The following is a 26,696-nucleotide window of genomic DNA, read 5'->3' as shown; positions in this document are numbered from 1 at the left end:
AGTTTATATAAATATCTGCATATATCTGTCACATATGTCAGTACCAGCTTTTCACTTAGATGTTTGTTACGCCTACAGGGTGAGTGCAATAAGTAAAGGGGGAGAATGCGGAGTAGTGTTTGACCAAATATTATTTTATTTAACCAACGCAACAGAAAACAAATTCGAGACACCAACGCTTCCCAAAAGTTAAAAAAAAAAGCAAGGGAAAAAAAAAAAAATGCGGCGTCGGCTCGATGAGCCCTCTCCAAAATTAACACACGTCCAGGACTGCCAACCGAACACAGGCAAACAAAAAAGGAGAGAGATTGGCAGGCTTTTAAATCTCTAATTGGGCTGATTGCTTCCTGCCACACCACCAGTGTACCTGCAGGGGAACTCACAAGAAAAACGAAGCCACAGACGGGGGAAAAGGGGGCAAAGCCTATAGGGCCATGACAATGTTATACAGTGTCCTTTGTTTGAGGGTTTTGCAATTTTTACCCTGTGGAAAAAAAAAAAAATCAGAGTGGAAACTGTATGGTCCCAAAAAGGGGCTGTCTTCAGACACCAAGATATTAGTGTAGGCCTCGGTACAACAGACCTACATGCATATTTGTAGAAAATTGGAGACAAACAGTTCCATTATCATGCTCTCTTTAAATTTCTATTTTCTTTCTTTTTTGGAACGTGTTCCTGAGAATGCAGATTTTGCTTTGGGCTCACTTTGCTTTGGGCTGATTTGTTTACCTGATTTTGCCGGTTCAACTGTAACAATCATGAATCTGCTTGAGAAATGGGCCTTGATTTGTGCAGCAAATTTCTGGTCGCGAACCCCATAGATGAGAGGAGTCAGGAGTCTTGGTATAATGTTTGTGAGTAGATAATTGAAGAAGAAGATATGATATTGATGCATAGGGAATAATGGAACCAGAATTAAATCTAAAATAGGAGTGATGTAAGACAGCATACAGAGCATTAACTGAGCTCCATGTAAAAGTATGGTGCTTTGAGCCTTTCTGGCTGAGATGGCATTGGTTGAAACTTTTCTGGCTGCAACCAATACTTTACAATAGGTGAAAACAAGTACCATCCACACGAACAACATGTAAATACCTTGTACAGCTTTGTTCTTTTCTATATGATATATTGTGTTATATATATAACTAGCTCTACAAAGAGCAACAGTGGAAAAAAAGGACAAGGGTTGAGTTGCAGTCACAATTATGAGGTCTGTCACTCCTGGAATAAGTCCCACACCCCAGATCAAGCCAATGAGGATGCGAGTCCTGCGCACAGTGCAGATCTGAGGGTGATGTAATGGTCTACAAACTGCAATGTAACGTTCAATGGCCATCCCAGCCAAGGTTAATGGAGTGTTCTTATGAGTTGCTGAAGCAATTATTAGGAGTATGCAACAAAATGATACATTTATAAATGGCCAGAAGCATGACAGCATATAGAGAAATACTGTCACACTTGTCATAATCATATCATTAATCACTAAATGAATATATAAAATATATCTTGGATCACTGTAGAATATGGAATTCATAACAAAGGTGAACACAAACATCCCATTTATGCTGTTAATAGTGACTCCAAGAAATATAGTGATCACATTTTTCGTAAGCATTTCTTCAAATCTGACAAAGGCTTGTTCATTAATTGTGGAGTTCATTGCCTTCTTGCGCTGTGTGAATTCAAAGATAGCAACTGTGGGAAAAAAATAAAAAAATATAAGGACAAGTGGAAGAAAATGCAAAGGTAAATGGTAAAAAGGTAAAAGGTAAACATTTCTGAAAATCACAGAAACTTGTGAACTAAAGTCTCATCTTAAATTTAAGTAATTCTGTTTTTACCATACATGTTTAAAAAAATTTAAATACACTTTAATTTTGTTGCACAGTGAATTATAATATAATGATTTAACATGGTTTTTGCTTTTTTTTCTGTACTAATATGTTTCATTGTAATGTTGTTCCTTGAAAAGTTATTTGGAGGAACCTGTAAACTATAGCCCAGTTTTATACCTACCTTATGTTGGATAGAAAAGTCTGATATTTAGAAAGACACTCGGTCGTCTTTCAAATGTTTTCACATGATGTCGCGGAGGAGGAAGGCTTTGATCTGTCCAATCGAGCCATCTGGTTACAGACACAGACCATCAGATTTATAAAGTGTCTGTGGAAGAGACAGAGAGAGACAAGGGGAGGGAAGAAGAAGACAGTTTCGGACAAAGAATAAAAGGGACTGAGCCCTAAACGGTCCATCCAGTGTTTTCGTTTACATAATAAAATATTGCATGTTGATTAGTTTTCGCTGAGAACGACTTTTTTTTTCCCCCCAAGTGTTTATAGCACATAACATTAGGAGAACTGTAATGTATTAGGAGAACAGGGCACCAAACAAAGGTGGACTTTCCCTGTGTCCCTGTGTTTCAGGATGTCTAGTTCATCATTATACACTGCTATTTGTTTTCTATTGACTTTTTTTTTTTAAAAGTGATAGGCCATCCAGTATAAAACAAAATTTTGCTGTATCCTAAAAACAAAATCCAACTACAAAATTATAAACAATCCACAAACAGAATTAACAAAAGAACTGACTTAGTCTTACAATCTTTACTGCAAAACCTGAGGAAAAAACATTGAAGCCAATTACTGGATATTCAGCCACGTTCATAATAAGCTTAAGGGGCTAACAATACATCTTGTGAGTGTGGGTTGCTGTCTAGACTAACTTCTACCTTCATACAGCCGTCAAAGGATTAAGTCAGGGGGTGCCGTCCTGTTTTGATTTTGACTGTTGTGGCCTGTAAAGCCTTTTGAGACTGCAAACAGTGATACTGGGCTCTAAATAAACTTGAAACTTGAAAGGGGATTTCAGTCTGATCTGCGGCCTACTCAACTGATGTCCCTGACCCCAAAAGCTCAAGCAGTCTGACTGTGCAGTGAAGTAGGTGCTGTTTTCTTCAGTTATCATGGATAAGGCTTGCCTGTACCCTGGTGTCCCAAAAGGATTCAGCTATTACAGGGTCCAGCTTGACTGCATCACTTACAGTTTTTGCCGATTGCTTACACACTGGAAGTGAATGCCTAGACAAAAGCACCAAAACTTTAACTTTTGTAACCATGCCTTAAACAAAGGCACCAAAACTACAAACACATTTTCTGCTTTGCACTTTGTTTGCAATTCTGCAACACACTGTTTGCAAAACAGTACACACTGTTTCTTACATTAGACACATTGTTCATGAATTGAAGCCTCTTGTAATCATTGGGAAAACGTTTCAATTAGAAATGCATACCTGAAATTGGCAACACCCAAATACACATATGAAAACACTTGTACAGTAATTGAACACCAATCAGTCTGAGCCTTAGCACTACAAACAGACCTCAGGTAAGCTTTTGGTGGGGGTGGGGTGTCTGTGGGGGCTCCTGCAAGGCACACATAATCACATTTCTGGATGCACTACATACTTCTGGACAGACCAGAGCAGCCCAGGTTTGTTGTGATCTGGGGTAATGTTAGTTTCCACCAGGCTGGTCTTGTCCGAGACTGGTTCACCAACCACAATAACTTCACAGTTGTATACTTGCCCTCTTACTTCCCATTTCTCAGTCCTACTGAGGAATTGTTTTTAGCTTGGCATTGGAAAGTGTATGACCACCAACCACATGCTTGCTTGCCTCTTCTGCAAGCAATGGAAGAGGCATGTGGAGACATTGAGGTGGGCTCAGTCCAGGGTTGGATATGGCACGCAAGGTGATATTTTCCCTGTTGCCCAGCAAGGGATGACATTGCTTGTGATGTTGTAGCACCACCACATATGGGTTTTAGGATTCCTTTTTAATTCAAAGTTAACAGTATAAGGGTTGACCACTATGAAGGGAATCCATGTAATATAACATTCCATCCTCTACATGTATTATGGTTGTTTTAATTTATTCCGGTCTTTCGTTCCGTTTTCATTTTGCTTTGTTTGGGTGAATCAGCTGGCTGTCAAACCTGTCAGCTGACCCACCTGTCAGCTGATGCGCCAACCCGGGAACTTTTCAAATCCTTTTAAAAGGAAACACGGGTGTGCCAGGAGGGAGGAGAGAGGTGAAAAGAAAGTCAGGGAGTCTGCGAGGGACCTGAATGCCGAGATCGAAAAAGTGCACTTGAAATAAAGGGAAAGTGAAAAAATTTTGTGAAAGTTTTCTTAAACTTACACTCACCGAAGATTCAGGGCTGAGTGCGGGGTATTGTCTTCGGATCCCTAGTCTGCCAAACCGGTGAGATTGTTCTTTTTCATCCTCTTTTTGCTGGTTTCCTTGTGGATTATCTTTTTTGCTGTTTGTTGGTTTTTTGGGACTCTTTTTTTTTGGTGTAATTTTTGGTTGCCTTTTTCGTATTTCGTTGGATTACACGCTCTTTCGGAATGACTTTCTACATTGGTTGCGAGAGGAGCACGGATGCATAAAGCGCAGCTAGCGTTTTACTACTGGAACTTTAAGAACTGTATTTGGTTTGTGTGTGAATGATAAGCGTTGGGTGTATGTTTGTGTTTGATGGTGGGTTAATGACAATATATTTAAAAAAGGCATCTTCTGTGTTGCATATTTGTTTTATTTACCAATCCGAATTTGCCGCAATTAAAAAGAAACGTCAATCATATCTTAAAGAGAATCAATTTTAACCTGTGCATTTGTTGGTAATAAATCGCTGTTTTGATAGCTGATTGTTACATATGGTGGCCCGTACGGGGATTGATTTACACTGATTTTGTTTCTGTGAAATTAATTGTACTGGATTGTGTAAAATGGCAACAGATAAACTGATAGACCTTGCTGAGGCAACCACTTCTATGGCTGAACAAAGCTCCTGGCCTGCTTTTGGTGATCCTGATTTCACTGCTAAGCCTTTTGTAACAAGGAGAAATCCAGCTGAAGAAATAACATCTTTGTTGAGTTCTTTATACCTAGAAGACGATGATAATGTTGATGACAAAAATAATGATAATGCTGATGGTGAAAATAATGATGATGGTGGCAGTGTTGATGTACATGTTGAACATGATGATGATGGTGACAAGGATGTGGGTGGTCAACCAATTCCTGAAAATAACAGAGGAGAAGGGGAGAATGGTGCACAAAATGAGTATGAGGAGTTAAAAAACAATGTAATTTCTCTAAAAGATCAGGTTAGCAAACTTGAAACTGATTTTAGAGATTCTGTTTTCAGTGCCTTTAATAGAGAGACAAACTTAAGGGACTATGTCAATTCTAGCTTCCAAACTAGAAGATTTGCTAATGGCAAACATAGGAAAGCTGGAGAGGGGCATAGTTAACTGTCTCCTACGCAGAGAGGAGCAATGGAAGAAACAGCTTAACAGACTAAGACCAACAAGCACTCCCATACCACAACGAACCATAGCGGTCTCCACTGATGTCAGTCCCATAGCTCCCATAGCTCCCACAACACCATTTAGTCTGCCTGGTGCATCTCCATACTACTCCAAGCCTCCTGTCCGTCTGGAATTTCCAACCTTTGGCTCCACTAGTGAAACTTCTGATGTTCTTAACTTTTATAGAGCAGTGTGAAAACTTCCTCGATCTAAGACCACTTTCCAACCATGAGCTTTTAGGTGCACTGTCCACAGTTTTAAAGGGGCCAGCACTCATTTGGTGGAAGGCTGAAAAAAGCCATGTTCATGATTGGGTCTCATTCAAAAATGCTTTTATGTCTGCTTTCCTCCCCACTGACTATATGAGTGAAGTGGAAGGGAAACTGAAGGCCATGGTGCAGAAACCTGAGCAGAGTCTTAGAGACTTTGCTTATGATTATCGGACGCTGTGTCTCAAATGGAAGCGAGACATGCCAGAGGAGGAGATAGTGAGGCGTATTTTGAACAACATCAACCCAAAGGTAGCTGGATGCCTGCGTGGAACGGTGACAACCGTGACACAGCTGGTGAGGGTGGGTTCCATGGTCGAGAGGGATTGCTCTGGACCTAAGGAGCACTGGCAGAAGATACAGGCAAGCACAGGTAAACCAGGCAAGAAACCATCTCAGAAGGTAACAGCGGAGGTCACTGTAGTGCAATATCAGGGCTACAGAAATAAAGAACCTAATCTCCTATAGACACAGGCAGTACGTTCACCCTGATGGAGAGCTTGTGGAAGCAGATGGCACTTGCAGAGGAAGCCTTCCTACCCGCGGAGAGACAGAGATTTGTCATGGCACACCATCTTCTCGCGGGATGATATGCCTGTGAGATCCAAGGCATATCGCGTCTCCTCTGAAGAACAGAGTCATAGAAGAGCAGGTTGAGAAAATGCTTCAAGATAACATCATTGAACCTTCTCAGTCAGCCTGGTCCTCTCCTGTGGTCCTTGTTAACAAACCCGATGGATCCTACAGATTCTGTGTCGACTATAAGCGAGTAAATGCGAAGACCTTACCAGACGCCTATCCATTGCCAATCATACATGACATCCTTGAATCACTGGAAGGCGCCTCCCGGTTCAGTTCATTGGATTTGCAGTCTAGCTACTGCCAGGTGGCTATGGCAGAAGAGAGCAAGCCAATAACAGCCTTTATAACATCTCTTGGCCTCTTCCAGTTTAAATGCATGCCATTTGGACTACGGAATGCAGCTGCAACATTCCAACGGTTAATGGAGAAGGTCTTGGGAGAGTTGAGGGGAAAAATATATTTTGTCTACATAGATGACATTATTGTGTATTCTCACTCCCAAGAACAGCATTTTCGTGACCTGGCATCTGTCTTTCAGAGGCTACAGGCAGCCAACCTCAGCCTCAACATGAAAAAATGCCACGTTTTTAAGAGGGAGTTGAAATTTCTGGGCCACATTGTCTCCAACAGAGGCTTGGAGGTTGATCCATCCAAGACACAGGCTGTGTTGGACTTCCCTGTTCCTCAGGATGTGAAGGCCTTACAGCGTTTCCTGGGACTCGCGGGCTGGTACCACAAATTCATTCCTCACTTTGCTGATCTGGCGGCCCCTCTAAACCATCTCAAGAGGAAGGGAGTGGAGTGGAACTGGACCAGTGAGTGTCAAGCCAGCATAGACGCCTTGAAGCAGGCTTTGATGAACCCTCCAGTGCTCGCACAGCCCAATCCATCCCTGCCCTTCCAGGTACTCACTGATGCCAGTGAAGTGGGTCTCAGAGCAATCCTCCCCCCAAAAGACACCAGAGGGTGAGTGGGTGATAGCTTACGCCTCCAGGGGACTCCGAGGCCCAGAGAGGAATTATTCCACCTCTGAAAAAAGAGTGCCTGGCAGTGGTCTGGGCTGTGGAGAAGTGGAGACACTATCTGGAGGGGGTGGAGTTCAATGTCTTCACTGACCACGCTGCACTGTCCTGGGCTTTTAACTGCCCAAAGACCACCTCTCGTCTAACAAGGTGGACACTTCAACTGCAGCAATTCAATTTCAAAGTCCACTACCGGAAAGGATGCCTCAACTCTACTCCTGACGCACTGTCCAGAGCTTTTGAACCCCTCTCCATTCATCCGTAACCATGTCTGGCCATCTCCACTAAAGTCCACTCCGAGCTGCCTACCAGAAATTGCCCAGGAACATGATAAGGACTAACATGTGTACGACCAAAGAAAGGACAGTTTGCATTCATCTGCTCCTCCCAACCGCATTGGCTTCGTCATCCACCAGGGGGTGCTGTACCAAAGAGTCCCATTACGAGACCAAGGAGAAAAGTGCCAGTTGGTTGTTCCCCAGTCTCTGGTCCCTGAGTTCCTTCGATACTTTCATGACAATCCCTTGAGCAGTCATCCCTTGGGCAGTACAAGGCAGACAACACCAAGCCATCAGGTCTGCTGCAAAGCACCGTAGTCACAGCACCAGGGGAGATGCTGGGAATTGACCTTATGGGTCCATTCCCAAGGAGCAAAAAGGCATTTTTACAATCAGAAATTGTCTCAAAGCAGCTTCACAGAGATCAAGCCCTTGTGTTTGCCTTGTCCTTTGTCTATCGTTGTTAGTGTTTATATGCACTCTGTTAGGCTGCACCTTTTTGTTACTAGCCTTTGTTCCTGTTTGCACCTGTTTATTCATCTTCATTTCTGTAAGTAAAGTCCTCCTTTTTGTCACCACCATCATCGTGTCTTGCACTGGGGTCCTGCACCACTGCACTCCTGACAGAGTGCATATAAACACTAACAACGATAGACAAAGGACAAGGCAAACACAAGGGCTTAAATACAGAAGGAGAACTAAACAGGGCAAAACAGGATTGGTTCAAATTAACGAGGTTAATAAATGGGACAAAAAGGATCAGGTGAGGGGCGGAGACAGACACAGAACAGGAGCACAAAGATATATCAAAACAAGAGTCCAAAATGAGGTGCAGGCTGTGACAAATGCGCTTTTCCCGAGATACCTATATCGGAGAGAACGGATAACAGGATGCGGAGGTTGACTGTGTCAAAGGCTACTGATAGGTCCAGTAAAATAAGCACTGAGGAGTCACTGAGTGGCTCTGGCTGCCTTTAGGACTTCTGTCACAGTGGCCACTCTTAAAGCCTGATTGATTTGTATCAAGGCGATCATTCTGAGTGAGGAATTCTGAAACCTGTTTGAAAGTAGCCCTTTCGATAACCTCAGACAGGAATGGAAATAATGAGACTGCTCAGTTGTTCTCAACTTGAGCAGGGTTGAGTGAAGGATTTTTGAGCAGAGGTGTTATCTGAGCCAGTTTGAATGTGTTTGGAAACGTTCCGGAAGCCAGTGAAGTATTTATCACAAGTGTGACTCCTGGCACAATGGTGGATGACACAGCTTGGAGGAGGTTGGTGGGAATGGGACCGCTACATGCTTAGATACCTTGCTTTCAGTGGCTACTGATGGCTGCCACTTTTTCAGTAAAGAAAAAGCCAAAGGTGTCCGCTGAGAGGTTAGAGTCTGGAGGAGGTGGTGGCCAACTGAGTAATGTATTAAAGGTGGAAAACTATTTCTGAGTATCTGAGGTACTGCTTATCTTATCGTTGTAAAAAGCACTTTTGGCAGCACTGATGCTGGATTACAAGGAAGATAGGAGCGATCAATAAGCCATGAGATCAGCGGGGTCGCTGGATTCACACCTTTTTCTCTCAGTGCTTCTGAGATCAGTATGCAGCTTTCAAATAGTAACAGTCGGCCAAGGGTGAGGCTGGGTAGAGCAAGCAGGTTTTGTGGATAGAGGACACAGGCTGTCCAGAGTAGGTACAATAGCAATCCTAACATGGGGCACCAAAAGATGTAGGTACAATTGTCATGACCCGTCACATTTCTAGTTATTTTTTCCCTTGTGTTTCTAGTGTGGTCCTTTCCTTGTGTCTCCTGTGTTCCCCCTGTTGTCTCTCTGTGTGTTGTGTGTGGGCGTGGTGCCCTGTCTCATCAGTTCATCACACCTGCAACTCATCGACGCTGCTGCATTTAGACACCAGCTTTTCGTCTGCTCTCCGCCAGTTCATTGTCTAAGTCAGCATCGGATCATTCACGCCACTGCTGCCTGCCTGCGTGCGTACCTGCCTGCTTTTTGACTACAATCGTCACCTCTAACCACACTCTCTGCTCTTTGTTTGCCTGTTGCCCTCCGATCGTCTCCTACTCACCAGCCTCACCTCCATCAGCCTCCTTTGCCGAGTGTTTCTGCCTGCCTGCTCATCAACCCACTGCCCATAGCTCATACTACAATAAATATCTGTTTAACCTTCTTTTCGAGTCTGTGTCTGCATTTGGGTTCGCTCCTTCGTTTGTAACAGAACGAACAAGCCTTCGCCAGCCAAGGGGCCTTAGTGGGTCAACATGATCAAACCCTCCAGGAATTAATGGAAAGACTCCAGACATTATCAACTCAAGTGGCGCAGATTGGCCATCAGGTGGACTTTATCTCTACTTGTCTCGCCCAGACTGCTTTGGAGCCTCAACCTGCTCCTGTGGCTCCCTCCGCTCCGCCAGCTCTCCCGACCCGTGAACCTCACTTCCCTGAGTCTGCACATTACTCTGGTGATCTAGGAAAATGTAGAGCTTTTCTCCTTCAGTGTTCTCTAGCGTTCGAGCAACAACCTTCCAGTTTCACTACCGATAGACAGAGAATCACTTATATTATGGGTCTGCCTAAAGATACGGCATTAGATTGGGCAACAGCTATTTGGGAGAACCAGCCGAACATCAGTTCATCATATTCTAGTTTTGTAACAGAGATGAAAAAGTGTTCGATCACCCTGTGCGAGGCAAAGACGAGGTGAAACGCCTTCTCACTCTCTGTCAGGGCTCTCGTAATGTGGTAGAATATTCCATTGAATTCCGAACCCTCGCAGCAGGTTCTGGATGGAATAATGAATCCCTTAAAGGAGTGTTCCTGTATGGATTGAACAAACAGATGAAGGATGAGTTGGCTGCTCAAGACAAGGCAACTAGTCTGGATTCCCTGGTTTCACTGGCCACACGTCTGGATAACCAACATCGTGAGCGCCGTCGGGAAAGAACCGATAGACCATCACCTGCCTTTGTGTCTTCCTTACCTCAGGTGCGGACCAGCCCAGAATCACCCTCTTTGCCTCTACCAGCACTTCCTGCTGCCCCTCTGGCCACAGGAGAGGAACCAATGCAACTGGGTCGAGCTCGCCTGTCCTCTGCTGAACGTATCCACAGGATGAGAGTGGGCGAGTGCCTGTATTGCGGACAGACCCGTCACTTTCTTGCCACCTGCTCTCTTCACCCAAAATAATAGGCTCACCAGCTACAGTGGGGGTGCTGGTGAGCCGAACGGCCTCCCGTATTTCACGACCCAGAATGCAGTTACCTGCAACACTGTGCTGGAAACAACAATCCTTACCCCTGCTCGCGTTGGTAGACTCTGGAGCTGATGAGAATTTCTTGGATGCTGCCCTAGCCTCTCAAGCCGGAATTTCGCTGGAGCCGCTCGCTCACCCTGTGAACGCCAATGCATTAGATGGACGACTTCTAGCCTGAGTGACTCATCGTACAGAGCCGCTACTTCTGGTCTTTTCTGGCAACCACTGTGAGTCGATTCAGTTTTATCTGATTTCCTCCCCTAATGCACCTCTGATTCTGGGTCATTTTTGGTTATCTCAACACAACCCCCATCTAGATTGGGCTACCGGTAAAGTCATTGGTCTATCGTCCGTGTATAGATTATCGTGGCTTAAACAACATAACTGTCAAACAAGTACCTGCTCCCTCTGATTAATTCAGCGTTTGACCTCCTTCACGGAGCCACCGTCTTTTCCAAATTGGACTTAAGAAATGCATATCATCGAGTCAGACGACTAGCAGGAGATGAATGGAAACAGCCTTCAACACCCCCCTCGGTCACTTCGAATACTTAGTCATGCCTTTCGGATTAACCAACGCTCCCGCCATCTTTCAAGCACTGGTAAAAGATGTTTTAAGAGATTTCCTCAACGATTTCATTTTTGTTTATCTAAACGACATTCTTATTTTCTCCCGTAATTACACTGAACATGTAGACCATGTCCGTCAAGAATTACGAAGGCTTTTGGAAAATAAATTATTCGTCAAGGCAGAGAAATGCGATTTTCATGTAAATTCAGTTAGTTTTTTAGGATACATCATTGCTAGTGGGCAAGTGAGGACGGACCCAAAAAAAATCCAGGCAGTAGCTGAATGGCCGACACCAACATCCCTCAAGCAGCTGCAATGATTTCTCGGATTTGCCAACTTTTACCGCCGCTTAATTAGGAACTATAGTCACATCACAGCACCCCTTACTTGACTTACCTCTCCGTCCTTGCCGTTCCCCTGGCCTCCCGAAGCACACCATGCTTTCTTGGATTTAAAGAAACGTTTCACCTCAGCCCCCATCTTAATTCAGCCCGACCCTTCTCGCCAGTTTATTTTTGAAGTAGATGCCTCAGACACAGGTGTGGGAGCAGTTCTATCCCAACATTGTGACTCAGATCAAAAGCTCCATCCATGTGCCTTTTTCTCTCGCCGTCTATCCCCCGCAGAATGAAACTATGTGTCGTGGCTGCTGTGAGTTGGGAGATCGAATCAGTGGTCAAGGAAGCCCAACGTCATCAGCCAGACCCAGGTAATGGCCCTCCTGGTCGTCTCTTTGTGCCAAATTCTATTCGCTCTCAGGTTCTCCAGTGGATCCACACCTCCCGTTTTGCCTGCCTGGCCCACCATGAATGTTGACACTCGGGCATATGTCTCTGCCTGCACAGTATGTGCCCGCGGGAAAGCCTCCCACTGTCCACCTGCAGGGTTGCTCCATCCACTGCCAGTTCCTGGACATCCCCGGTTGCACATAGGCCTTGACTTCGTTACAGGATTACCTCCTTCTGTAACACAGTGATACTTACCATTGTAGACCGATTTTCCAAGACTGTGCACTTTGTCGCTCTCCCCAAGCTTCCTACAGTCTTCGAGACTGCTGAACTTCTCACACAGAACGTCTTCCATCTGCACGGCATCCCCTTGGACATTGTCTCCGACCGTGTACCTCAATTCGTTTCTCAGGTGTGGAAGTCCTCCTGTCAGGCTCTGGGAGCTTCGGTGAGTCTATCCTCTGGTTTTCACCCACAAACTAACGGTCAGTCAGAATGGGCCAACCAGGAACTGGAAGCGGCTCTTCGTTGCATCGCTGCTCTGAATCCATCTTCCTGGAGCTCCCAGCTTCCCTAGGTAGAATATGCCCATAATTCCTTGACTAGTGCTGTTACCAGGATTTCCTCTTTTGAGTGAGCTTTAGGCTACCAACCTCCTTTGTTTCCAGCGCAAGAAGCTGACCTCATGGTACCGTCTGTCCAAGCCCATCTACGGAGGTTCCGTAAGATCTGGAGGAACGCCCGCTCGGCTCCACTCCGCTCCACTCCACCGAGAGAAATCGCCGCATCACAGATCAGCACCGGATCCCCGCTCCAGAATATCAACCAGGTCAGAAAGTTTGGCTCTCCTCTAAAGATATTCCATTAAGAACTTGTAATCCCTATGCGACCATAGGTACAAACTGGGCCATGGAAAAGACTCTAGGTATCAAGAGAGGCAGTAAACAGAGAAGCGCACACCTCTAAGATTATTTATTTATAGAAAAACAAGGTAAATTGAAGTCTTAACAAACCCGAGTCTGAAACAACAAAAGACATCACCTCTTTGGATATTAAAGAAAATGAAAATCAGACTACTTTGGTTAGATGCGGCTCACTAAGTTCACCAAGTTTGTTTGACCTATCAGTTCTAATTTTATTCACTAATTAAAACTTCAGTTAGGTTATCTCTAACCTTTTATCGATCCCTATTTAATTAGAAAAGTACCGGAATGTTATTTCAAAATGTTATTTTGGAATATTTTGTCTAATTATATTGTTTAATACTTATGTTTCTTCCTTCTACTTTTAGGTATTTTAGTTCACTGCAGTTTTGCCTCCCGGTAAGTACAACGTAATTTTAGAACCAAAAGACACAGTTAAAACTTACAATTTCGTCAACACATCCCATTCATAACAAAACTGCAAGTCAATCACCTGATTTTAAAAGTTTGTGCACAACGTTCAATCTTTCAGTTTTTTTTTCAGAGTCAAGTCCTTCAAATAAGAAGAAAATTACACATCCGACCGTGTTAAATCCTCCGTGTTGCGAAGCAGTCCGCTCTCGCGTTCGTCCTTTCTCTTGGGTAGGCTCGCCATCTTACTTCGTTGTCACCTCGGTGCTATGGTGGTTCCTCCGTAGAAAGTCAGTTCGAATAATACATACAAAAAAACCTGACCTGTATATAACAGGATTACAGTCCATGAGTTCTAATCAACATCATATCTTTTGGCATCAAAATAACTAAATATCACACCGTCTTTTTCCAAACACGTGTAACTCAGCTACGTTAACTTAACCGGCTTGCTCGCGGCATACTAGCTGACTAGCAACTTATATAGTCACACAACATTTCCATGCATTTGCAAATTTCGACGCTACACAACACTTTTTCACAAATAAAATGCACATTCTGAAAATTAAAGAGTTTAACTCACCAAATCCCTTTGTGTAAATCACAAAACTAATTTACGCTGATTCAATTATGTTCAACAAAACTTGTAATCCATTATTTCTTTTTCTTCTCTTCTAGGAGTTTAACCTGGATGACCACGGTAAGTATAAACACTAAAAAATTTACTTTTAGCGTATTGGGTCTCTTGGATTTCTTTATTTCTTTCCGTTCGTGTCGAACGTCTTCTCTTCAACTAGATCTCTGGCAAGTTCTTCTGTTAATTTATCTAGTTCTCATATCTCCGGTAGGCGGAGCTAAACCGTTAATTAGAGTAGAGATGGAGACGAAACAACTTCAGAATTGCTAGTCTTCCTCTGGGATTTGAAGGGGATGATGCCACTGGGTTCCTGAAAGTCATGCTACCGAAATGGATCAATGAGTTAGAGAAGACAGCCACCCTGCCATTGGAGATCGATAGAGCCCATCTGACCATTTTCTGACCATCAGGTAATCTTACAGCGCGCAAGTAAAGCAAAACCAGCCCTTCTGGATGGCACACATTTGGAATTTTACTCTGACTACAGCGCAGGTACGGCCCGAGGAGCGCCTTCAAAGGAATAAGAGCTATTTTAAGAGTTACCAAAACCAGGCAAAGACCCCTTGGAATGTGCTAACTATCGTCCCATCTCATTAATAAATGCTGAGCTGAAAATGTATGGCGAAGTGCTAGCTTTATGCCTTGAGAAAGTATTAGGTAAGCATATCCATTTGGACCAAACAGGTTTTATGAAAGGACATTTATCCTCTGACAATATAAGGCGGCTTCTTCATATTATTGGTGAGACAGAAAAAACCCATTCTCCCAACGGCCTTTTTTTCCTGGATGCACAAAATGCATTCGAGCGATTAGAGTGGAGGTATTTATTGAGAGTCCTAGAATTCAAATTTGGCCCAAATTTTATTGGAATGGTTAAGATTTCATACACTAACCCATCAGCTAGAGTTTGTACAGGAGGAATCTCCTCTGACACATTTGGGATATTCCGAGGGTCAAGACAGGGTTGTTCACTTTCCCCCCTTCTTTTCAATCTTTCTGTAGAACGCTTAGAATACTACCATAAAACCATAATAGGGTCCTCCAAACATTATATATTCTTGTATGCAGATTATGCATTAATTCACATGTCTGATATTCAGTCTTTCTTACCAGAGATAATAAATATTTTAACTATTTTTGGCAAGCTGACTGGCTTTAAAACTAATTATGGAAAATCAGTCCTCATGCTCCTCAATGTGGACAAACATAAGCTGGCTATTCCATCAGACATCGTTGCTGCTAACCAAGTGACCTATCTAGGTATTCAGATAACCTCAGCTCTATCTTCTGTGGCTAAGATTAATTATGGTGGCATTGTGAAGAAAATAGAAAATGACATTAACAGGTGGATGCCTCTCCCATCATCAGTGCCTGCTCGAATTTTGGCCATTAAAATGAATGTCTTGCCCCGAATTAATTTCATATTCAATGCTACCACTGCCCCCTCCAATAGATTACTGGAAAAAGGTGGATTCCTAACTGAAGTCATTCGTTTGGAATAGCAGACACGCACGGATAAAATGGTCAACATTACAACAACCCAAATTACAAGGAGGCTTGGCCCTTCCAAAGTTTAAACTATATCATTAGTCCTTTACGTTACAGCATATAAGACACTGGTTGGACTCAGAGGCCCAGACGTCTTGGATAGAAATTGAAAGGGATCTTGTAGCTCCAGTGAGACTTCAAGATTATTTGTTTTCAGGTATTTCTCTTAGACAATGCTCTTTATGGTGCGGCCCCCTTATCTGTTAAAAACCTTCAGAATAGTAGAAAAATATTTGGGTGTGGAAATGAAATGGCATAAAAACTCTATGGTTAAATCCATATTTACTGTAGGGAACAAACCATTTACACGAGGCCCATAGGCATATAGGGGCATAGATGTACTAAGCAATATAAATGGAGAAGATTCTTTATTAAGCTTCCAAGATCTAGTCTCTTGTTACGGTGTCCCTAATCATTCTGTCTTTCATTATTTCAGGTTACGATCAGCCCTTAAATCCCATAACATCCAATGGGGCCCCGACTTAAAACTACATCCAATTATAGAACTGGTACAAAGAGCCCCTAGAAGGATAGTGTCATTCATTTATTCACATTTGTCTGGACATCTGAAAGCCCCTGGTCATATTATTAAAGAATGGAAGAAAGATATAGGAAGTCAACAGGGAGATTTTGATTGGGAAAGTATTTGGGACAACATTGCAGGTTCATCAAAAAATCCCAATCACCAAGCTCCCGGGACAAGTTCTTTTCCTTGTCGCGTGAAGATCTTCGGGGCTCCGTTGCTCGTCCGATGATCTTGAAGGGTTCTTGATACAGTTCGTTGACGTTTTAAGAAACAAAGAGGGATCCGGTCCGCGGTTTTATGGTGAAATTGTGTCATCACTGTATCTGGTATCTGGTTTCACTGCTGTATCCAGTACCATTACAGTGAAAGCTGAGAAGATAGGTTCAGATTACCCGTGAGGTCAAGCAGGGAATTATGGGTAGTACGGGCTACAGGCCTGGCAACCCCTACACCAGACATGAGCTCAGTATAGAGCAGAGAGACTCTGTGGCAGCATTTAGCCCTAGTGAGAAAAAAATGCTAAGAGGAGGTAGAGTGAAGGTGACTTCTGAGGAAAAGTGGGTAGAAGACAGGTTGCAGAGCTTGTGGCGGAACGAGACCAGAAGTGGTGAAACAGAGGGCTGTTTCGGGAGGCATACAGTGAAGCGAATGAAATGATGGTCAGAGAGGTGCAGAAGTGCAACAGTTTGGCAGTCTGTGGCACAGTTTCGAATTAGAATGCTCTGTAAAGCTCTGTCATCACGAATCTGCTTCACACCTTTGTTGTGAATTTTCATCATTTTTTCAGAAGGTGACATGGCAGTGGTGTGGTTAATTTTATGGTCTTGGTCTTATGGGGGTTTTATTTGTTGCTGTTGTAGTTGTCATCGTAGTTGTCCGGTCAAAGTGGGATTATCGGAGAAGATTTCTTTTGGGTGGGTTTTCATCAGGGTAATTGTTTTTTTCCTGTTTATTTACATTGTTAAACTTATTTTCTAGTTTTCTATGATGCCTAGATTGCCTTGTGTGTGTACCTTTGTTAAAAGAATTTAATTTAATTTACTCCACTAGCAGAACTTAAGTGAAGAGTTGGTAAATCCGAAGCCTGCGTTTTCTTTAACATGTTAATTTTTGTACTGGAAATGTTTTCATTGCAAGCAGGCTACTTAAGGTGGGGGTTTAACTGAAGAGATGTTGTTGTTTTTTTCCTCCCCTTTTTGCAGGATTACCACAAACCTTCTAAGAGCGGAGGACCCGCCTTACTTATCCCTTGAGAGACTCTGACCCGTGATTGTTGCTTTGTATCGAAAATGAAATAGAATGATTCTGTTGGTCATATCTGGACTGGAATGGGCTTAAATAGTTTAATTGTTTTGCTGTGTTTGGTTAACTTCCACTCAAGGCCAATACAATTATTAACTGAATTTAAATAATAATATTAATAATAATAATTTTATTATTTTTACTATTATTACTACTTTGCCACTCTGTCTGAGTGGTGGTGGATATCACCTGGCGCCTGAACAATTAAAACTGTCCCACAATAAAAACATCTTCTTTTCTTTAATGAACATATGTCAGTACCAGCTCACAATATTTTCATTTAGATGTTATACAGCGTCCTTTGTTTGCAATTTTTACATTGTTAAAAAAGAAAATAATAATCAGAGCTGAAACTATACAGTCTGAAAGAGTATGTCTTCAGACACCAAGATATTAGTGTAGCCCTAGGTACAACAGATCTACCTGCATATTTGTAGCAAATTGGAGACAAACAGTTCCATTATCATGCTCTCTTAAAATTTCTATTTTCTTTCATTTTTGGAACATGTTCCTAAGAATGCAAATTTTGCTTTGGGTTCACTCTGATTTGTTTACCTGATTTTGCCGGTTCAACTGTAACAATCATGGATCTACTTGAGAAATGGGCCTTGATTTGTGCAGCAAATTTCTGGTCACGAACCCCATAGATGAGAGGAGTCAGGAGTCTTGGTATAATGTTTGTGAGTAGATAATTGAAGAAGAAGATATGATATTGATGCATAGGGAATAATGGAACTAGAATTAAATCTAAAATAGGAGTGGTGTAAGACAGCATACAGAGCATTAACTGAGCTCCATGTAAAAGTATGGTGCTTTGAGCCTTTCTGGCTGAGATGGCATTGGTTGAAGCTTTTTTGGCCGCAACCAGTACTTTACAATAGGTGAAAACAAGTACCATCCACACGAACAACATGTAAATACCTTGCACAGCTTTGTTCTTTTCTATATGATATATTGTGTTATATATATAACTAGCTCTACAAAGAGCACCAACAGAAAAAAAGGACAAGGGTCGAGTTGCAGTCACAATTATGAGGTCTGTCACTCCTGGAATAAGTCCCACACCCCAGATCAAGCCAATGAGGATGTGAGTCCTGCGCACAGTGCAGATCTGAGGGTGATGTAATGGTCTACAAACTGCAATGTAACGTTCAATGGCCATCCCAGCCAAGGTTAATGGAGTGTTCTTATGAGTTGCTGAAGCAATTATTAGGAGTATGGAACAAAATGATACATTTAAAAATGGCCAGAAGCATGACAGCATATAGAGAAATACTGTCACACTTGTCATAATCATATCATTAATCACTAGATGAATATATAAGATATATCTTGGATCATTGTAGAATATGGAATCCATAAAAAAAATGAACACAAACATCCCATTTATGCTGTTAATAGTGACTCCAAGAAATATGATGATCAGGGTTTTCACATATGCACCTTCAATTTTGTGATAGCACACTTCATTCACTGTAGTATTCATTGCCTTGCTGCACTTTGATGATGAACGGTCAACACATCCACAGCATCTGTAGAAAGAGAAGGAAGAACTTTAAGGATGAATCATAGAAAAAGCAAGTTTGTATTTCATCTATATTTTGGATGTCAGATTCTCTTTCAGTGGTTGTCACATTCTTCAGTTACAAAATATAATGATTTCACTGAGGAGGAGAGAGTTCACCTGTCTGATCAAGGCAGCTGGTGCCAGAGATAGACCATCAGATTTATAAACTGTATGTGTGTGTGTGTGTGTGTGTGTGTGTCGCCAGAGGGAGGGATTTAAGGCAGATTTGGATGACAAGGGGACTTGAGAACCAAATAGCGCCTGCCTTTTTTCTTTCTTTCTCTCTTTTTTTTTTTTTGTATAAGTCTTGCCATAATCAGGTACTGCAACTTGATTTGTTCTGAACATTTTAAATGCTCATTGACCTTGTTAAATGCTGGTTTACCTCACCTTTAACCTTGTCAACTTGTTAATTTGAACACTGTCATAAATCATTGGTATTGATCTGTTAATCTGTCTGCATGAAAGTCCTCAATTTCACATTGCCAGAGCTGAGCTTTTTAGGAGGAGACAATGAAATGCCAATAAATCAGTATTTTATGATTGTGTGTGTGTATGTGTGTGTGTGTATATACACTCTAACATAGGGCAAGACTGAATAAAAAAACAAACAAACAAACTTATACATATATGATATATTACCAGCAAAGTAATTAACAGAAAACAGGAGTCTGATGACTGAATGACGAGGTCATCAAACTGGTGATCAGTAGACCAGTGATATCCATGCTGAATGGTAGAACTGAAGGTAGGGAGAAATGTAAGACACACAGTGTCACAAGACTTCACGATTAGTATTACTGGAACCATTTCATAATTCCTGTCATGAATTTAGTTGAGCTTCCTCAACTAAACAAACATCTGATCTGTAAATTCTTTTCCCATGTCACAGTGGATCTTTTGAGGAAACCCCAACTTTGGTGCAAAATCACTGAAGACCTTTTCCACTGTAGTGTTTGCTGTAGAATCAGAAAGAAAATCGTATTTGAAACCATTTTAAATGGATATGTAGTGTTGATGTGTGTCAGTGGTGCTCCAGTGATCTTAGTGGGACTTTTTCTTTTCAGGCATTCACATACACATGTCACAAGATGTTCAGTGTCTTGTTGCTTCTGTGGCCAATACAATCTATCTCTTGTTAACCAAAGAGTCCACGCTGCGCCCAGTTCTCCTGTCGCTTGGTGTAATTCTCTGAATACTGTCTTATAGTGTTCTATTGTAAGAGAAGCTAATCCATCCTGTGGAGAATTCCCTTCTTGCTCACACATAATTTTGCTCACTGTCTCAATAAGAGCCTAAAATGGGGGGGTTCAGCTTTCAGGGCCTGCTTAGTTAGGAGATGTTTGGTTCTCCTTAACTGCTCTGATGAGGGGGCAAAGCATCTCTCACCAGATTTAAAACATCCAAACTCACTGTGATTGTCCAATGAAGAGGATCCTCCCACTCCAATGTCACTCTTTGCATTTACACACCTATCACCTCTTGACTCACCTCCTCAGTACACTGTTCCATAAACTGATCAATGTCAAATGGCATCCTTGAGAGGGCATCAGTATCTGTATTTTTGCCTCCCTGTCTGATATGTAACTGTGAAATTGAAATCAGCTTGCTGAAATCAGCCAGCTTCACTGTTATGAGGATATATGTTTGGGATTACTGTGTGTGTCTGTAACAGGTACCTCAGTAGTACCTGATTAAATATGCTTTTGGGCCTATAGGTTTGATGGAGGTGTGAAGAATAACAAGTGTTTCTAAAGTGAAAAGAAATGTATTTATATGTTCAATCTGGTTATTCAATAATTAAAATAATATGTACACAGCTATGTTAATATTATATGTCTATTAAGTACAAATAAATAAAACTTATCATATATATTACTATACAATCAAATACCAACAGCAGAGGGGTTAAATCAAATATATATATATATATATATATATATATATATATATATATGTAATAAGACTATGGATGCATCCTTAATTAAATCACACAAAGTTAAAGATTAATAACAATTATATACAATTTCAGCCCAAACAACGATATTCTCAATTCAAATTATAATCTTAGTATCCAGTTCCAATAGTTCAATATATATAATTCAGTATATTCAATTCAAAAAGTCCGGCACACTCGCTAATCTAGCTGAGCGTGGTATTCGACAGCAGTATAGGAAGAATAGCAATGTCCAAACAGGAGGAAAAAAAGAATCCAAATGTCTGCCGAATTCAAAAGTATCAAAAAAAGCAACAACAAAAAAAACCCCAAGAAACAAAAACTAACATTGTTATCCTTTCTCGTAAGCGCAGGGAAACTCTGTCAGGCTTCCTCGAGGTCTCTTTTAACTTTTGTATGAATAAAACAAAAAATGACCAAATCTCATGGAAGAACAAACAACAAATAAACAAAATCTTAAAAGGTTGATTTTCTATTTCTGTCAGTTCAGGTTTTTATCTCATAGTTCCCTTCTCTCCCTCTTTTGGTGACTGATCTTTTTTCTAATTGCCGAAAAAACATATGAATATTAAAATAAATACATTTGCTCGAGGGGCGTGAATTTTCGAATACATACAGTCGCTCGAGGAGATGGGAGGGACTTCTGGATATGAATTAACAAATATTATTTATTAATTAATTTGAATACTTTCAATGTTTATCAATCTAAGCATAATAATTATAATAATTATTAAAACATATACATTTTACTGAGTTACATGTAGACAATGAAGTGTAGGCCATGGACCTGACAGTCTTGGAATAAACTGAAAATGGGTCACTTCAGTGCTAAGAATCTAACTTCCCTGAGAGCGTGTGATCATTTTTTTCACTGGCTTATTACCATATACAGTTTACTTTTCTTTTGAAAAAGAGAAAGTAAACGCTGAATATGGAGTTCCTGAATAAAAAATAAAAGATTGTAAGCAACTCTTTGTCTGTCAAACACTACTGGTCCACAATACTGGATCAGTCAGAAGCAATACTAACTTGTCCAAGCTGTTCAGATAACTTTACAGGTCTGGCAAGCAGTATATATATTGAGTCTTACTTTGAAATGAGAATAAAAGAAGCACAACATTTCTGTGTCTAACTTTCTCTTTAATTAGCATCAGCCAGTACCATCCCATACATTGTTCTTTGTTTGGAAGTTTTTGTGACTCAATAACTAGGAAAAAAAACCAAAAAGCAAAACAAACAAACAAAAAAAAGAAACAGGGACAAGCAGTTGCATCATCGTCCTTCTTTAGGACTTATTTTCTCTCATTTTTGGCACACGTTTCATGAGAATGCAGAGATTGCTTTGGGTTCTAATTTGTTTTGTTGTTAAGCTGGGTTGGTTCAACTGTAACAACCCTGAACTTGCATGACAAATTGGCCTTCATTTGTGCAGCAAATTTCTGGTCACGAACCCCATAGATGAGAGGAGTCAGGAGTCTTGGTATAATGTTTGTGATTAGATAATTGGAGAAGAAGATCTGAGATTGATAGGCAAGGAATAATGGGACCAGAATTAAATCTAAAATAGGAGTGATGTAAGACAGCATGCAGAGCATTAACTGAGCTCCATGTAAAATAATGGTGCTTTGAGCCTTTTTGGCTGAGACGGCATTGGTTGAAACTTTTCTGGCTGCAACCAGTACTTTACAATAGGTGAAAACAAGTACCATCCACACGAACAACATGTAAATACCTTGTACAGCTTTGTTCTTTTCTATATGATATTTTGTGCTGTATATATAACTAGCTCTACAAAGAGCAACAGTGGAAAAAAAAGACAAGGGTTGAGTTGCAGTCACAATGATGAGGTCTGTCACTCCTGGAATAAGTCCCACACCCCAGATCAAGCCAATGAGGATGTGAGTCCTGCGCACAGTGCAGATCTGAGGGTGATGTAATGGTCTACAAACTGCAATGTAACGTTCAATGGCCATCCCAGCCAAGGTTAATGGAGTGTTCTTATGAGTTGCTGAGGCAATTATTAGGAGTATGGAACAAACAGATACATTTAAAAATGGCAATAAGTATGATAGTACATGTAGAACTACTGACAAACCCACCATAATCATATCATTAATCACTAGATGAATATATAAAATATATCTTGGATCACTGTAGAATATGGAATTCATAAAAAAGGTGAACACAAACATCCCATTTATGCTGTTAATAGTGACTCCAAGAAATATAATGATCAGGTTTTTCGTAAGCATTTCTTCAAATGTGACAATGGCTTGTTCATTTATTGTGGAGTTCATTGCCTTCTTGCACTGTGTGAAATCAGAGATAGCAACTGTGGAAAGAAATTAAAAAATATAAGGACAAGTGGAAGAAAATGCAAAAAGAGTTCATATTTCATAAAGGTAAACATTTTTGAAAATCACTTACAGCATCCCAGGAACTTGGGGTATCTAAACTCAAGTCTCATCTTCCATTTAAATCATCCTGTTTTTACCATACAACTTAAAATTTAAAAAAATGTACTTCACTTTCTGTGATTCATAATATAGTGATTTTACATGGTTTTTGCTTTTCTGTACTAACATGTTTCATTATAAGGTTGCCTTCGAAAAGTTATTTGGAGGAATCTGTGAAGTACAGCCCAGTTTTATACCTACCTTATGTTTGATGGAAGAATTTGAGGTTTAGAAAGACACTCAGTTGTCTTTCAAATGTTTTCACATTCTTCAGAGAATGATGTTGCTGGAGAGGAAGGCATTGACCTGTCCAATGGAGCCATATGGTTACAGAGACAGACCCAAAGATTTATAAAGTGTGTGTGAGTGTGTGTGTGTGTGTGTGTGTGTGTGTGTGTGTGTGTGTGTGCACATGTATGGTGTTTCTTAAGAGTGAGAAAAAGAGAGGGAGAGAGAGGGGCAGGGTGAGAGAGCGAGAGAGACAAGGGTAGGGAAGAAGAAGACAGTTTCGGATAAAGAATAAAAGGGACTGAGCCCTAAACGGCCCATCCAGTGTTTCCTAAAATATTGTATGTTGATTAGTTTTTGCTGGGAACGTTGTAATGCATTAGGAGAACTGTAATGCATTAGGAGAACAGTGCACCAAACAAAGATGGACTTTCCCTGTCTCCCTGTGTTTCAGGATGTCTAGTTCATCATTCTACATTGGTATTTAGTTCATCATTCTACATTGGGGGAACAAGCAAACTCCACGCTAGGGCTGAACGATTTTTCTGACAGATATTGCGATTGTGATTTGATTTGCAATATAATTTTTTAAAGTCAAGCTCCAGTTCAACATTCACTGTGTAATACATTTAAAACGTGGTGGCGCATTACCATACGAGATACCATTAAAACATTAACTGCTCTATATTCTGATGGAAGGATGAGAACTTAAAACTATGAATTGCTTCCAACCAGGGTTTCCGTTAGCCGGTAATTACCGGTTTTTGCCTGGTAAAATTTACCAAAAAAAAAAAGATAAATTAAAACCTTGCCAGTCAAAATGTCTGGTAATAATGCTCATACAAACAGTAGCTATGACGAAGGCTATTATGAAACAGGACATTTGTGTTTTGACAGCAAACCAGCCTATTAACAGCATTGCAATCTGCAAAGATGCATTGGACACAAATTGGCAGCGGAGGACTTTCAGATGTTACAAGTTACAGATATTTCGTAATAGCCTACATTTTAGTGGCTAATGTTGGGAATTTGCTCAATCGTTCCTGTTCATTAAATAGTCAAACTGATTTGAGGTCGGTGTCATTCTTTCGTCAACCTAGGTGTACATTAGACTGTTACTGAAATGTGACTGGTAAGTTTCAAATTTTTCCGGTAAAATAAATTGTTTCCGGACACTGAACTGGCAAGAAAATATCCTAGTGGAAACCCTTTTCCAACATATATTTATTACATTATTTTAATTGGTGTAGAACATAGAGCAATTATCACAAAACCTGTGACTCTGTTAAGTTAAATAAATAAAGTGATAAAAAAAAATCCAACGTTGCTTCTGGCTCAGTTTTATTCTGCACCACGAATAAAATGTTTTCTTTGGGTTTCACATGTTTGTTGTTGGTGGGCGTATACGCAGTTGCCTTGGGTCACTTCTGATTGGTGAGCATGACTGTCACACAAAGAGAGCGGCATGAATTTATAAAACCATTGATGCGACAATTTAAACCCTGGGTCAAATGCTCTGCATAAAGTATCTCCTGAATTGCAGCCTTTTGCGATTTGCTAATTGCATTGTTTCAAATTACGCTTTCAATTTGAAATCAATTAATCATTCAGCCCTACTCCATGCAGAAAGGACCCAGGCCACCCAGCCAGGAATCAAACCCAGGACCTTCTTACTGTGAGGTGACAGCGCTACCCACTGCACCACTGTGCACCCCATATTTGTTTTGTATTGACTTTTAATTGATATGCCATCCAGTATAACACAATACAGTATTTTGCTGTATTATGCTAAAAAAATACACAAACAATACACAAATTTACGGTTGTAAAATGTAGCGTGGGTGCTTTAAGGGCAATGCATTATGGGTACTGTAGTACTGAAGCGAAGACTGGCGGAAAGTTAATTAGTAGGGGGCGTGTAATGTATGAACGGTTAGCGGGAAAACGGCCCTGGGATGGATATTATTTTATTTTTCATTTTTGTAAAACTGTGTTTGTCTCACGGCAATAAAGCCACTCAACCTCAAGGCTATTCACTGAGTCCTGGAATCCCGGAAGTTTTGGGAAGTTACCTCGAGTTGGCTACCCGAGCTAGCACTTTGGCCCTGAAGCCTGCACACGGAGGCTTCCCTGTATCTCCTGACCACAGTTGGGGGAAGAAGACGGGAAAGCTAACAATACTTTGATGAGGAATATACTTTGTAGTGCCCCTTTATGATTGTTTTTAGTGTTAGGAGTATGAGGCCTCCCTTTATCCTCCCTTTATCCTCCCTTTAATTTCAGTTCCTCAGTAATTGTTTCTCACTCCCATTTCAATCTGATTGGTTGGGCTGGTATAGGAAAGTTTATCTTTCTGCTGAGATTCCCCAATTTGTCCAAAGATTCAAAGCTCCTTTCTGTGTGTCATCTAAGGCATTGAAACTGACAATCCTGTGGTCATATCCTTCCCTGTCACTTTTGATATGCTGTTTTTGATAGTGTCTCCTAAGGTTTCTGTTTTCTGCTTAAATGCATGGCATTTCTTATTTTGGGCTTATTGATGTTGTGCATATGCCCCCTTTAACTTGCGCATGTTCTCTCTGTTTCTACAGCACTCAGATGCTATAGTGACTCCGTGAAAGACAGGCGGACACTGAAGCACTGCTGAATCTGCTTGACATCTTCACTGCCATCTTCTCTGCCATCTCCGCTTTAAAAAACGGCAAACCTGGGTTTTCAAGTGAAATCTGGTTTTCCTAATGCCAATAGCTATGAACGAATATTTTGCTACAGCTTCACCATATATTTCCCCTCCAGTTGCTCTAGTCTGCTCATTTTTCCCCTCTTTCCAGTACTTGGATTTCTTTTTGGTCTGCAGCTTCACCTGCCTGGTATTCCTCTTGATCTTCTTCTTGATCCTCTCAATGATCTTGTAATTTTGGAACAGAGTGGGATATTTGTAACAAAGTTGGGCAGAACAGTAAAAGGCAACGTTTAGTGTGTGGTCGCTGATAACCTTGGTGCACACAGTATTGCTAGATTTGTTGAAAATTTCTCAGGGTCATGTGTATGCAG

General features: G+C 41.2%; 3 protein-coding genes across 3 annotated transcripts; all 3 read right to left on the bottom strand.

The window, feature by feature from the left end:
• Positions 1–253: 253 nt before the first annotated feature.
• On the bottom strand, positions 254–1,660 carry LOC115816128 (odorant receptor 131-2-like). Its single transcript, XM_030779096.1, has 2 exons — positions 730–1,660; positions 254–270 (listed from the first exon to the last, which is right to left on the bottom strand). The coding sequence occupies exons 1-2, from the start codon at positions 1,658–1,660 to the stop codon at positions 254–256; spliced, it is 948 nt and encodes a 315-aa protein (XP_030634956.1).
• A 16,285-nt stretch (positions 1,661–17,945) lies between these two features.
• Positions 17,946–18,920, bottom strand: LOC115816126 (odorant receptor 131-2-like). Its single transcript, XM_030779095.1, has one exon. It carries the CDS (start codon positions 18,918–18,920, stop codon positions 17,946–17,948), a length of 975 nt encoding a protein of 324 aa, XP_030634955.1.
• Positions 18,921–22,307: 3,387 nt separating this feature from the next.
• Positions 22,308–23,255, bottom strand: LOC115816125 (odorant receptor 131-2-like). The gene has a single exon (XM_030779093.1). It carries the CDS (start codon positions 23,253–23,255, stop codon positions 22,308–22,310), a length of 948 nt encoding a protein of 315 aa, XP_030634953.1.
• Between the last annotated feature and the right edge of the window lie 3,441 nt (positions 23,256–26,696).

The sequence above is a fragment of the Chanos chanos genome, chromosome 7 (assembly GCF_902362185.1).
Source record: "Chanos chanos chromosome 7, fChaCha1.1, whole genome shotgun sequence".
Taxonomy (NCBI): Eukaryota; Metazoa; Chordata; class Actinopteri; order Gonorynchiformes; family Chanidae; genus Chanos; species Chanos chanos.
The sequence above is the reverse complement of the archived record's forward strand: the minus strand, read 5'-3'. Positions and strand labels throughout refer to the sequence as shown.